General features: G+C 31.8%; 1 protein-coding gene across 1 annotated transcript in view; it reads left to right on the forward strand.

Moving 5' to 3' along the window:
- Positions 1-14,907, forward strand: part of LOC140451278 (uncharacterized) — an 862,244-nt gene that overhangs the window by 121,651 nt on the left and 725,686 nt on the right. The window contains 1 exon segment of the mRNA XM_072545021.1: positions 10,903-11,173. Within this exon segment, the coding sequence (XP_072401122.1) occupies positions 10,903-11,173 (271 nt within the window).

Here is a 14,907-nt window from a genome sequence, read left to right on the forward strand (position 1 = left end):
CACTTGTCCTATTATTTTGTTATTTACGACTAGTTTACATCGTCTCGGTTCCGCTGATATCACTATCATTTTAGTTTTCCCTGTTGAGATCTCCATGTTGTATCTGAGCTCCGTATCTTCGAATTCTTTAATTAATCTTTGTAGGTCATCTTCATTTTCGGCTGTTATTATGGCGTCGTCTGCGTAGCATATTATCCTTATTTTCTTTTATCCCATTCTATATCCTCTTCTTTTTTTAACTTTATGATTTCATCCATTATCAGAAAAGATATATAATTAAAAAGACCATTTAGGGCTACATCACATAACGTTTTCGGACTAAAAAGTCTATCATCAGTGTATTATTACCAGGTATACATAAGTCAAGCCACTAGATATATGGGTAAAAACCTTTAAAAAGTTACAAAATTTGTTATGTGTTACATTATTGTTGAAAATATGTTGTGATATATCTCCTCCAAGTTTTATCAGCTGTATGCACTTCCAGCTTTGATGTATTCCGCTAGATTTATCGTTAAACAGTTGACAAAAGTATTCCTTCCAGGTTTTAGGATTTCTAATAAGCTCTCCGCTGTCTTTTTAAAGAAAGTTTCCTGTTCTTGCTTGGTACCCGGCCTTGATCCCTGAAACTCCTTTAAAGAATTGTCTTACATTGTTGTTCTTCCGATTTTCTTATATATCTCTGATTAGTTGGTCCTGGTACTCCTCCTTTTTTTATTTTCTATTAGTTGTCTTATCTACATTTCAGTGTTGTTGTCCGACAGATTTTAGTGGAAACGTCCACTCATGTTTCTTGTTTCTATAGATTTCAGGTAATCATCAGCGAACCATTGTTTTGCTGTTTTTTTATATCCTGGTATTTCATCTGATAAGCTTGTCAAAGTTAATTTTATATTCTCCCAGGCAGAGTCTATGTTGTTATATTCCTCCAGCTTATTATATATTATGTTATGCAGAACTACATAAAAATATAGACTGTGTCGAAGAAATTAATGCTGAATTTATATGATGTGCTCACTGCAGAAAAGACTAAAGAGGACTGCGGCGTTTAACTTGGTATAAATTATCTACTACGAGATAAACACTTAATGTGATTCTGTGATATACAACAAAATAAGTAAAAATACCAACGACACTTTCAAAGCCGCTTAGCCTCTTCCAGCCTTTTCCAATACTAATGTAAAATCCTTCTGCTCGCTACTAAATATTACTCAGAGCTAAAGAAAACTGAACCTAGATTAATCACGGGAACACTGTTCGTTTAGCAATAATATATGTAAAATGTGCAAAATGGACATATCACATTCATATACTGTGGAATGCAGAGAAAAGTGTCCAACATAGTATCTTCAACTACAGCGTAGTTGTTCTCTAACGCCATAAAATGAGTGGATAAAATTTTTTCTTGGAAGTCTAGATTTTTTAGACCAAAACATGTATGTAGGATATACATATCTAATTATATATATATATATATATATATATATTTTATAAATCAATATCTAATTATATACATATCTTAACATATCTAAACAATCCCTCTGAAATCTATAATTTGCAAGACTGGGATTAATAATGGTCGGTTGAGTGGTAGAACTGACTTACCTTCTTTGTATGCAGTAGATGCAGGAAATAGCAAATTACCTTGCTACTGCCCTACGCTTTCATGATAGTATTAATTGCATTGACACTTAAATTTAAGATATTTAAAAGAGTAAAGATACTTAATTTGTGAAGATCTAGCTTCAGAAAAACTCTTGGAACACGAGGGTCTTATTTGTCATGAATGTGTTGGTCTAAAGATGCATGCAGATAAATTAACCATTGCACGTCTGTTATTTAAACTACAATAAAGCTTTTGATAACGATATAACAAGGCTCCAATGAAAGAATTTGGATACGAAGGACATTAGAAATATTAGCGAATTTTATTATAATCAAATAGCCGAAACGAAGGAGAGAAAAGAGCTTTCGGATGAAATCTAAATAAGGAGAGGTTTCATACAAGGTTGCTATCCTTTTTAATATATATTCAGAAGAAATTGTCCAAGAAGCGCTGGAGAGGGACAAACAATATGAATAAAAGTGAACAAACAACTCATCAACAATTTAAAATTTGTTGATAATACGGTACTGACAGCAAAATATCTCAGCTATTTTGTAACTAGCATATCTTTCGTTTTTTAGCGTTTATAATAATTCCCATCTCATTACTATTCATACTTAAGCTTTCGATTAGATAACATAGTAAAAACAGAGTTCTAACTCTGAATACAAAAAAAAAACTCAATTTATGTTAGGATCAGTAATTAACGACAACAACGACTATACTGAATAAATCAAATCAAGAACTGGATAAGCAAGATACCATACTTTGTCCTATAGTTTTAGAGCCCAATTCGAACTCTGGCCTCATTTAGCAAACCTCTTTATCCTTTGCGATCTGTAGCCATTCTCCTCCTCGATCCACTGCCAAAGAGATTTCTTGCGTTCTCATCCACATTATCCTCCCATCTCTTTCTCGATCTCCCAATAGGTCTCTTCTGCATTTTTGCATTCAGCAGTTTTTTGGAAGCTTGTTTTCTTTCGTCCTAAATACATGGCCTGCCCATTAAAGATGCTGGAGGCAAACGTACTGAGATAAAGGTGTTCTTTATATATATTTCATAATTGTATCTGATTCGCCATCTGTGGCCTAGCATTCGTCTCAGCACCTTACCTTCCTCTCCGATCGGCTTTGTACTAGGATTTTATTTTTTTTTGTTTAGTGGCAAACCTATTTTTTTAGTCTGTGATTTAAATTCCGTATGTGTATTTTCGCCTGTTCTTTTTGTGGTCTTCTTGTGATATTTATGTAATCTGCATATACCGCCAGTTAGAGTGATTTATTAATACGTGTATTGTTTCTATCTTCCAATGTTTTTCTAACTACGTATTCCAGTGCTAAATTAAACAATGTTGGTGCCAGCTCATCATCCTGTTTTAATCCCTGTGTTATTTGAAATGGATCTGTCATCTCACGTTGTATGTATTTCTGAGCCACTATGCCACTCAAGAAGGATATACATTTACCAAAATTAAAAATGTGTGTAACAGAGGTTTGTCGATCGGATTAAATGTTAGACTTTTGAGTTGTTACTTGTTATCTGTGATGCTGTATGGAGTAGGCTAAAGAAACACATTACCGGTAGATTGGAATTTTTCAAAATGTGAATTTATAGAAGAATACTTTTAGAATAAGCTCGGTGGACAAAGTTACAAACGACGTAGTGTTGGAAATAATAACAAAATAAAAAGAAGTCATAAACAATATCAAAATTAGAACGTTGCAATATTTTTGCCGTGTTATGAGAGGTGAACTCGAATTACTGCAGGTGATCATGCAGAAGAAAATACATGAACGAAGAAGCTGCGGTAGAAGACACGTTTTCGGGTTAAAAAGTCTAAGAACTTGGTCCAACTGCATTTCTACAGAACGGTTCAGAGCAGCAACATTGAAGATTTTAATGACTATGATGGTTACCAACCTTCTGGGAGGAGACGACACGTAAAGAAGTAAACATCTCAACGATCACAGGTCTAACTAGTCTCATTAAGTCATTTAGACACTTTTTACTTTTATATACTTGTATTATCCTTTTTTAAGACAATGTTCGACCCCATGCAATTCATCCAAGTCAAAATCTGCTTGGTCTGCTTTAATACACACTTCTTATACTGTGAATAATATGTAGTCGGTGCATTAAAACAGTAATGTAGGTTCAGTTTAGGGGCAGTGGTAGATATTGACGTTACGGAATGGTTCCGCAAACCCAGAAAATATTTTATGAATAGAATATTTACACGTTTTTATAAAATGGTACTCATGCCTTAGTATTAGTGAATTTTCTAACGTGTGAATAAATAATTTTGGAGATCATCATTTTAGAAACATCCAGTATCAAGTTTTTAGTTGCCTTTAAATAAAGATTGTTTATTTTCTTGTGTACCTGTCAAGTTTGTAGGTTTCTTCAAATGTTTTGTTTAGCTTTGGCCTTTGGTAGACTGTGCCAAGTTCATTACTAACAACGTAACTTTTGCCAATACAATCATAACACATTTTAAAGACAATAGTGTATTATTATATTTTTAATACATTTAATCAACTAATAGTGATTTTATACCACAAACTAATTTTAGAGTTTCGGGCAGAAACTATTGTTGTAATGAATTAAGTAAATATTGAATTTGACATATCGTTTAACACGTTCGCTGCCGTAACACGACTTTGTGAATTTCGAGACAAGCGTTTATTTCACGTATGAGTGCATTTTCCACTTTTAGAACCAGAATAGAAGAATTATAAACGTTTAAAAAGGAAATAGGTTCTAAACATGAATGATACAATGTAGAAGGACCTAAAAATATAAACAAAAATTTAGAATATAAACAAAATATAAACATCAAACTAGAAAACTGACTAAAACATGAAAACATAAATGAAGAGTGGAAAAGATGCAGAAACATCATGAAAGAAGCAGCTAAAGAATTACTAGGCAAGAAAGGTAAACAAAGAAGAACAAGAACAAATGACTGTAGTGACGAAGAATATCAGATTATAATAGAGAGAAATAACAGAGTATATTTAATGATTCCACAGTGGTACAGAACCCGACAAGCAGAGGAGGAATATAAGTAACTACGCAAGGAAGAAAAAAAATCCGCCGCAGAAAGAAGAGAGAAACTATGAACAAAGAACTACAAGATCTAAGTAAGCCAATAGAGACGAGAAAATTTTACCAAAAACTAAAGAAAAGCAAAAAAGAATTCCAACAAAAGCAGTGAAGAAATAAGGAGGGTAATATATTGACAGAACAGTAAGAAAACTAAAAAGATGGAATTCCTGAATGTGACCGAAAATCGTTCAGATTATATTGATATATTAGATGTTCGTTTGTAATACTTTTAATAAAAATATTGCTTTTAATTATGTGTTCTTAAGAGCGTAGGCGCAAATTTCGGGCCAATGCTTTTTAAATGCATTCATTTTTTTCGAATCCTGAGAAAACTAATAAGTATTTTTTTTTTAATTTAAACGAAGAAGGAAAGATTACATTATTATCGAGGGCCGAATGTCCCTTAGAATAAACAAAAAGTTTTTTTGAGTCAATATTTAAAATTAAAAATCACACTAAATTTTCTCTTTTTTTTCACCCCTGTAATTTATTAAAATAAACATTATAGAAGTTTTTTGTGACTTTTGGCCCTCGGCAATAATGTAATCTTTTTCATTATGTGTTTAAATCTTTCAAAAATTCTTATTAGTTTTCTTAGGATTCGAAAAAAATGAATGCATTTAAAAAGCATTGGCCCGAAATTTTGCGCCTACGCTCTTAATATGCCATACGCTAAATAAAAAATAAATATTGTTTTGAAGCCATTTTCTTGTGGCATTTTAACGTAGATACTATTTTAAGGAGAATAAGCCACAATAAAGGCAAAAATAAATTTATGGACGTTATTAATAATGACAAACAATCAATTTAAAATATTAATAAATTAATTAATGTTTGTCAATATCAATAACTTCTAATAACCTTATTTTAACCTTGAATTGTGGCTTATTCCCATTAAAATAGTATCTACTAAAAAATAAATTCTCCGCTACTGATAGGCTTATTGGTAAAACTCATAAGGACAACTAAATTATACGATAACTTACGATATCACGCGTATGACTCATTTCACTACTTCTTTGCTGGAGTATAATCGTATAAAATAATCTATATGCAATACACGACCATATTTTATAAAAAATTAGAGCCTAGTAATTGGCCAACTAATGTAAACAATCGGTCAAGTTATTTTCATCGAAAAAATAAGTTAAAGTTTGTTTAGCAGTAAATGGTTGACTTCAATTAGCACCCACTATAAACATCCTGGGTTAACCGATAATAGTATAAAAGGCCCGGTTTCAGGTAACAGTGTTTTACCTGAGGTACAAGGTCTTAACAATGGGCCAAGTCAGATAAATTTAATAATATTTACGAACGCACTAATTCTGCTAAACAAACTTTACTAACGTTTTAATAAGGTAGCACACATGGACAGGGCAGGATATAAATAATATAATGACTATCAGACTAATGCAAGGAAATTTGATATGCATGCAAGCTACGGTTATTAAAATTTGATTGACTGTTTTCCCAGCAAAGATGACATGATCAAATTATTTATTTTACTGGCACATTATTAGTGTCACATGTGCCAGATAATATTGCCATTAATTCTATATTTTATCATTTATCAACTTGTTTTATGAGATTTGTTTTATAGTTTTATGTTAAGGCATTCTTTTAAAAAACTATAAAATGTATAACAATCGTTCACATACACATAGAAAATTATCAATCCCAGCTTCGTAGAGATATATGGACTTACAGCTTCCATTTTCATTTTACTATAGTCTTGCAAATAATAAGTGAAATGACTAATGAGCGTGATCAGTTGAGTTTTTCGTATCTTTTAGCAATCGCAAAAGTGTAGAAGCGTGTCAGTAGCGGAGAAAGGGTGCATATGTAGTCAGTATATATTTAGTTTTCTCAGAGTTATAAGTACATTGTGTGTTAGAAGTATACAGGTGCCTTTGTGTTTAACGATATATTGCTTTTGATAAATATTGTTTAATTAAATAAAAATGGAAGAACCTAGTAGTAGCAAGGAAAGTATAAATGTGAAAAGTTCTCGCAAATAGTTATGACTTGAAGCTAAAAAAATAGTGTCTAATGTGTATGACGATAATCTATATAATGTATAATGATAATATTCCTTAAATAGACATATTAAGCTGTGAAAATAAGCAAAGAATATTTTAATATATTATTAGTTCTGATAAATCTAATTGCAAGCGAAAGTTCTACAATCAGCGACTAGAGTACAATAACATGATCTATTATTTTTGCTGTAAGTCTACCTTGGTGATTTCCAGGTGCCTTTGTGTATATCTTTCCGAGGTAAGCACGTGATTTCGGTTACATTTGACCACTTACGGCGCGTGATTTTTTATTTATAGTTTCATTTAATATTTGTCAGACTTTAGTAAGTAGTTTTTGATACTTACCAATAATTAAGAAACCATGGATATTTGTGGAACCTTCACACAATCTAAAACAAAAACAAAAATTAATATGACATAAACAGTTACAACCCAAATATTATGAGGTTCTGAAACTGTTTTCTTGGGATATCATATCTAATTTAAATATTAGTTTATATGGGATTAAACCACAATTGATTGTAATGAAAATTACAATTAATGTTAATTTTATAGGTATATTGGTTTTTGACGTTTCAGCTTCTACTAGGTATGAAACCAAAGTTTACAGAAAACCAACCCACACAAACATGTGGAATTTGAAACGTCAAACTAAAATTATGGTTAATTCCGAGTAAACATAGTAAATTGTAAAAAGGAAAAGACAGTTAAGATTTGATTTCACGTATAGTGCGTCTGTGTATCCGCTTATACGTATTTCGGCCTAATAGACCTCTGAACGTGAAAATAAATCTATTCTGTCTTAGGAAGCAACTCTAACATGGCTTCGAATGGACGCAAATAGCGACATCTGATATAAAATACGTAAACTAATTTTCGAAACCAAATTCAGATTTTTGCTTTAATCTGTGCCTTCTAAAAATTGCAAGGCAAAACAGACGTTGTTAAAGATGTTATTAGAGACATGGGGAATCTAAAATTTGCATTCCACGACATATCTCCTCAACTAAGCAAAAATCCTAGCGAATTGGTTTCTAGTACTCGTACAGAGTAAATCGGAATAAAAAGGAAAATACAGTTAAGATTTGATTTAACGTATAGTGCGTCTGTGTATCCGCTTATACGTATTTCGGCCTAATAGTGAATTGTATGAATATACCACAAGAAAATAGCTTCAGAACAATACATTTAACATTTATTTATTTATTTATTAACGGGATACCACCCAATTTAATATATACACAAAGTATTACAAGTATTATCTAGTGATACAATAATTATAAAGATATAGTAAATATGTATGAAAATAATTGGCGATGCAGCTATATAGAAAAAAAACAAATATTAAAATTATATAAAGCACATAGCAAATATAAATCACATAAAATTACAAAATTTTTTTTTAAACACATTCTACAGACATTTTCCGAAGCGCACAGCAACAAATCAAAGTCTATTCTATTTTGATTTAAAATGATTCTACTCAGTGGAGAATGCCTACCAAAGTTAGAGCGATGAAATTTAATTGCAAAATTATGAGATGTTCTAGTAACTCTAGAGGGAACATTTAAGTCAATTAGAGACAGTAGATCATTGCAATTAATTTTTGAATTCAGTAGTTTATGAAGAAACGAAACATCAGCATACATCCGTCTGGAAGATAGCCTAGGAAGGTTTAATGTATTTCTAATTTCTGAGTAGGAATGGTCGCTTAAAGGTTTGTGTAATTTAAAACTTAAATACCTAATGAATTTATTTTGGACTTTTTCAAGCTTGGCTATATGGACTTCATAAGTGGGTGACCAAACGACTGAGCAATACTCAAGAACAGATCTAACTAGGGAAATGTAAATCAGTCTGATAGAATTAATGTTATGCAAACATCTAGAGGTTCTAGTAATGAAGCCTAACATTTCAAATGCCTGGTTATTCACATAATCAAAATGAGCGCAAAAATTTAGTTTGGAATCTAATTGAACACCTAGATCTCTTACAGTTGAGACAGCCTTCAGTGGTTCTTCAGCTAATTTGTAATTATAAGAGAGGTTGTTAATTCTTCTACAGAAACTAATAAAGTGACATTTTCCAACATTAATGCTCATTTGGTTCCAATTGCACCATGCCATAATTTTGTTAATATCAATTTGGAGTTTTTCACAATCTGAGACGTCTTCGATAATTCTATAGATTTTTAAATCATCAGCAAATAGCAAAAATTTAGAGTTAATTTGAGATTTAATGTCATTAACAAATATATTAAAAAGAAAAGGCCCTAAGTGGCTTCCTTGTGGAACACCAGATGTTACGGAGATCTCACTAGATTGAAAGTGTTTAATTTTAACAAGTTGTATTCTGCTAGTTAGGTAACTACATAACCAGTTATACAGATTGCCTGTAAATCCAATAGTTTTAAGCTTGTTACACAACAATTTATGATTCACAGTGTCAAATGCTTTGGAGAAATCTGTATAAATAGCATCCACCTGTAGTCTCCTTTCCAAAGCATCAGATATGTATTGCGTGAAAAGTAAAATATTTGTAGAAGTTGATCTACCTGAAAGAAAACCATGTTGCTCTTCAATTAGTACATTGCATAAAGGTGTTTTAATAGAGTCACATATTATACTCTCTAGTATTTTAGGAATAGAAGAAAGAATGCTTATTAGTCTGTAGTTAGCTATGTTACTCCTCTCACCTGATTTATGAATAGGAACAATAAAACTAGATTTCCACAAACTTGGACAAATACCTGAATCAAGTGAATGAGAAAACAGAAAATATAAGGGATGGGTTAAAGTACATCTACATTTTTTTAATAGTATGGGTGGAATTCCATCTGGTCCAGAGCTCTTATAAATGTCTAAATTGGCTAATTTTTCAAATATGATTTCAATAGATACATTACAAGAATTTAGACTCACTGTTTTCTCATACTCTAAGATGGCCTGTATTAAATCATCATCATTTGCTCTGTAAATATTTTGAAAGCATTGCGCAAAGCTATTAACGATATCCGCGCCATTATTAAGCATTGTGTTTCCAAAAAACATTGTGTTTGGTAGGCCATTATTTTTGCGTTTGCTGTTAACAAAATTCCAAAAGTGCTTTACGTTTGAACTAATTCTAGATTCAGTTTGACTTATATAAATTTCATGACATGACCTGCTTAGTTCTTTGCATTTGGTTCTCAAGGAAGAGAAAAGTAGATAATCGTCCCAAGAATTTGTTATATTGTGAGCAATTTTTTTCCTAAATATTAATGATTTTAGGTCATTATTCATCCAACATACATATTAAGAGCAACATAGTCTCCTCTCCTTAAATTGAAGGCAAAACTATTATATTGAAGCTCGGGCATATTATCTTTTATAGCTAAAGAAATTGATAACGATCACAAGGCAATAAGTAATCGTTAGCAATTTCAACTGTTACATTTTCATTATCATTTGCAAAAACTAGGTCAAGTAAAACTCCGTTGCAATTTGTGATTTGATTGAGCTGAAATAGGTTATGAAATGCAAAAGTATCAACTAAAGTATCAGTAGCAGTGTTAGTATTATTACTAAAGACACCTCTTTCATCATGGTACCATTTGCTGTTTGGCAGATTGTAGTCTCCTGTTAGAATGAACTTGTGTTCAGGAAAATTGTTACAGACAGATTCTATACTAATATAATGATTCTCATAGCATATTAAGGCTGAATTAGGCGGAAGATAAACTATACCAAGTATATAGCATTGATTCAGAGTGCAAAATTCGACAAACAGTTCCTCCAAGTGAACATGTGGTAATAGAATAGACCGATGAGTAACATTTTTTAACTGCAATAAGGACACCCCCTCCAATTTCTTTAACACTAGTTAATGGAGAGCGGTCCTTTCGATATATATATTAAAATCTAAAAGTCCCAATTCGTCACTACTAATACCATCACACAACCACGACTCAGTAAATATAAGCACATCATAGTCAGTTGTAGCAGCACTTTCTTCAAGAGCACCAAGCTTAGTTCTAATTCCTCTAACATTCTGATAATATACTGTTAGTTCATTAGACACAATGTGTATATATAATAATAATATAATAATAGTATATATAAACATTAGTTTAATATCTTCAACTACTGTAAAAACAATAATCATTTCAGATTGCTGTGTTCCCCATCTTCGAAAACCGAAGAAGAACTTCAAGACGTTAGCGACTCTGTAGCAAAGAATGAAATAGCAGTTGAAGCGATTTCAGAACGCCTATTCGAAATCACTGCCTTGGCAGAGGAGCTAGACTCTGCGATACAAAGTGCTCAACAAGATTGCTTAGTCTTTACAACTTCTATTTCCACTTCGACATCTTCGTTAAGTGACCATATTTCGCCGGACACTTTGAGAAAAGAGATGGAGTATCCGCCGCCAGTGCCTGAGGTAAGGGAACATATTCATTTAAGCATCAGCTGTTCTATTTTTTCTGACAAATTTATCGTTTCTAATGATACAACATCCCAAATTGTATGTTTACTTTCCCACATAGTTATTAATCACCCTGTAGAATTCGGCATATTCTCCAAGCCTGGAGAATACCATTGTCTACATTTTTTCTAAATAACTTTTTTGGGTATTATGTAACATAATGGAATTATCGATCCATGTGGCCCTACAAACTCACCCTGTATATACTAGATTGGATAGTGAAGTATAAGTAAATACAATTTATAAGAAGAAAATCCTGAATAACTTTTTAAAAAATCCAGAGAGATAGATCAAAAGTTGTGTATTTTAAAACAACCACAAATTGTAAATAAAATCTTCCTTATTGGCATTTCCATACGCCAATCCAAGGCTAAATCGAGTTGGATATCAGTATGTTAATAAAAAAGTTAACCTTCTGTTGTGAATTTATTTAACTGCTATGTCTTTATTTAATTTATAATATCTTTATTAAAAGATTCTTATTATATTGTTCTTATTTTAATTTTTTAAAAAGCACGATAATTTATATTAGTTTATATATTAATTTATTATATTATAATATAAGTTTATTAACCACTAATAATACATAATTTATTTTATACGAACGCTACAATTAAAATCGCGGGCGTGGGTCTTCAGATATTAACTCACCCTCTTCATAACAAAATTCCTCTATAAATATAAAATCCTGTTATTCGAGAATGACGGCGAATGACCGGTCTTTATTCGGCCTACCTGGCAACCTCGAGTCGGATGATTCATCATAATTTGGGTCTAGATCCTTCGCCGAAATTTCTACAACAAAAACAGAATTAGTCATAATATATTTACAGTTTTGTAGGTCATGATATTTATCGTAACACTTCCGTTACTCGCGCCAATTTTCTGTAATCAAATACTCGCACACGGTGCACAAGACCAGGTCCACAAATATGGATCAGTAATATTTTTTAATTTTTTTTTTTTGAAAATTGTGTACAATTATCTGATTTACTGAATATATGATCATATAATTTTGTAGATATGCGTTTGTTCCAACAATATAATACTTTAATGAAAAGTTAGGTAGTTTTCATAGTGATCCATTATTAATATATACAAAAAATTTGGAAATTAAAAAAAAATTATTGAATATGGTATAACATGTTCCAAATACAGATATTTTGTGAATATTTGGCAATAATATTTTGTTTTCCTATTTTTCCACCAATCACAAACAGTAGAGTTGCAGTAAAAATTCTTAACGTGGTGTTTTAGATTCTTCATTTAGACTAGTATAAACTACAAAAGAGTTTATTCCTACCCTACTACATTCAACAAACTAAAAAAAGGACCATAGGCCATCGTTTTGTGACACGGGCGCAGTTATATTTAATTACAATCAATATCATCTCCAAGTAACTATGAAATGAAAAGAAAAATAATTAGAAACTGGGATCTCGTAGATAGAAACAAACTAGGGCAATATAAAGAGACAAAGACCTATTAAAAGAACAACTTACCCAAAAATTAGACAGTGATGATAAAGATATAGACGAAATAGACAACATACTTACAGCAACGATGATTACATCAGGAAAAGAAATAGCAAAAAAGGATCTAAAAAAGAACAACTATATATCAACAGAAACAAAGAAGCTTATGGATAAAAGAAGGAAGCTGAACGAAGAAGTCAAAAAGAAATCTATAGAATATGTAGATATCAATAAAACAATAAGCAGAATGATAAAAGAAAAGAACAATAAATACAAATAGAAGAAGCAATACAGAACAACAAATATATGCAATGCTAAAGACCGAAATTAGGTAAGTGTGAAATAAACAAAATAAAAGATGTGAACGGAGTAGAAACAAACATTAAAGATGACATCATAAATATAATCCACCATTTCTACTCAGAATTATATAAAACAAAAAGGAACCACCGAAGGAAGAAATTAAAAATCAACTTAAGGCTAAAATAAAAAATGTCAACTCAGAGCTACAGCCAGAAATAAGCAAATCAGATATAAAGAAGGCATTGAAAGAAATGAAAAACAACAAATCGCCTGGAAAAGATGGAATAACTGCAGAGTTGCTGAAATATGGTGGAAAAGTGGTAATTTATACTCTACATTTCCTTTTTAACAAGATATTAAAAGAAAAAAGAATCCCAAACAACTGGAAGGAATCCGTAACCATTATCCTACACAAGAAAGGGGATAAAGCAGATATAAAAAACTACCGTCCTATAACACTCCTCAATGTAATGTATAAACTCCTAACAAAAATTTTAACCAATAGATTGACGACAAAATTCGACGGATACCAGCCGAAAGAACAAGCTGGTTTTAGAAAGGAATTCAGCACAAGTGACCATTTACTAAGTATGAAAATGCTTAGAACGAGCAAATGAATACCACATTCCTCTATACCTATATAGCGTTCATAGATTTCGAAAAGGATTTCGACAGTGTCGAATATTGGGCAGTGAAAAGTTCTTTGATTAACAGCAGAATTGACCACAGATATACGGAACTAATAGCCAATATATACAAGGAAGCCAAAACAACAATTAAAGTATATGAAGGAACAAAATCAATACAAATAAATAAAGGCGTGAGACAGGGTGACACAATATCACCGAAACTTTTCAATCAGGCTCTGGAAGATATTTTTAAAAGATTAGAATGGGAAGAAAAAGGTATAAAACATTGTGGATAACGCTTGAACCATCTAAGGTACGCTGATGACATCGCATTGATAACCGATAAAAAAGAAGAATTATTTGAAATGGTGAAAGAACTGGACGTAGAATCTGGAAAGATAGGCCTTAATATGAATTACAGCAAGACCAAAATCATAACAAATACAGATGGAGACATCACAATGAGGATCGGACAAGATGAAATAGAACAAGTTCAGGATTATATATATATATATATATATATACATATATATATATATATATATATATACATATATATATATATATCTGGGTCAAACTATAAAACTTAACAAAGAAAACCAAACAGCAGAGATAAAAAGACGAGATACACTGGCATGAGCGGCATTTGGCAAACTAAGCTACATTCTTAAAAACAAAAGATTTTAAGCATTTTAAGACCAAAGTATACAATCAATGCGTACTCCCTGTTCTCACTTATGGTTCCCAAACGTGGACATTTACAAAAGCAAACATGGACAAAATTATAAAAACCCAAAGAGCAATGGAAAGACAAATGTTGCACATAAGACTAATGGATAAAAAGAGAAACGAGTGGATAAGAGAGAAAAAAAAGTGAGGGATGTTAGACAAGAAGTTGCAAAATTGAAATGCAGATTTGCCGGACACAATATAAGACAAAAAGAAGACCGATGGAACAAAATTCTTATAGGAATTAGAGAATTATCCTCTTAGAGGAAGGGCCCAAATGAGATGGGCAGATGATATCAAGTAGCACGTGGGCTCTAGGTGGATTACTGTAGCGACAGACATGAATGAGAGAGAGAAGAATGGAAAAATATTGGGAAGGCCTATGTCCAAAGATGGACCGAAGAAGGCTAATTAGATAGATAGATCATCTCCATGGTGCATTGTAGAGATGAGTAGAACGTTTCCTCGTAGAAACGACGTGATTTCGTCGTAAAAACCAAACATTGAAGAGCCATTGCACCGGTCATTATTTTGTACAAATTCTAATGGCAAC

Source organism: Diabrotica undecimpunctata, chromosome 9, assembly GCF_040954645.1.
Source record: "Diabrotica undecimpunctata isolate CICGRU chromosome 9, icDiaUnde3, whole genome shotgun sequence".
In the NCBI taxonomy this organism is placed as follows: domain Eukaryota; kingdom Metazoa; phylum Arthropoda; class Insecta; order Coleoptera; family Chrysomelidae; genus Diabrotica; species Diabrotica undecimpunctata.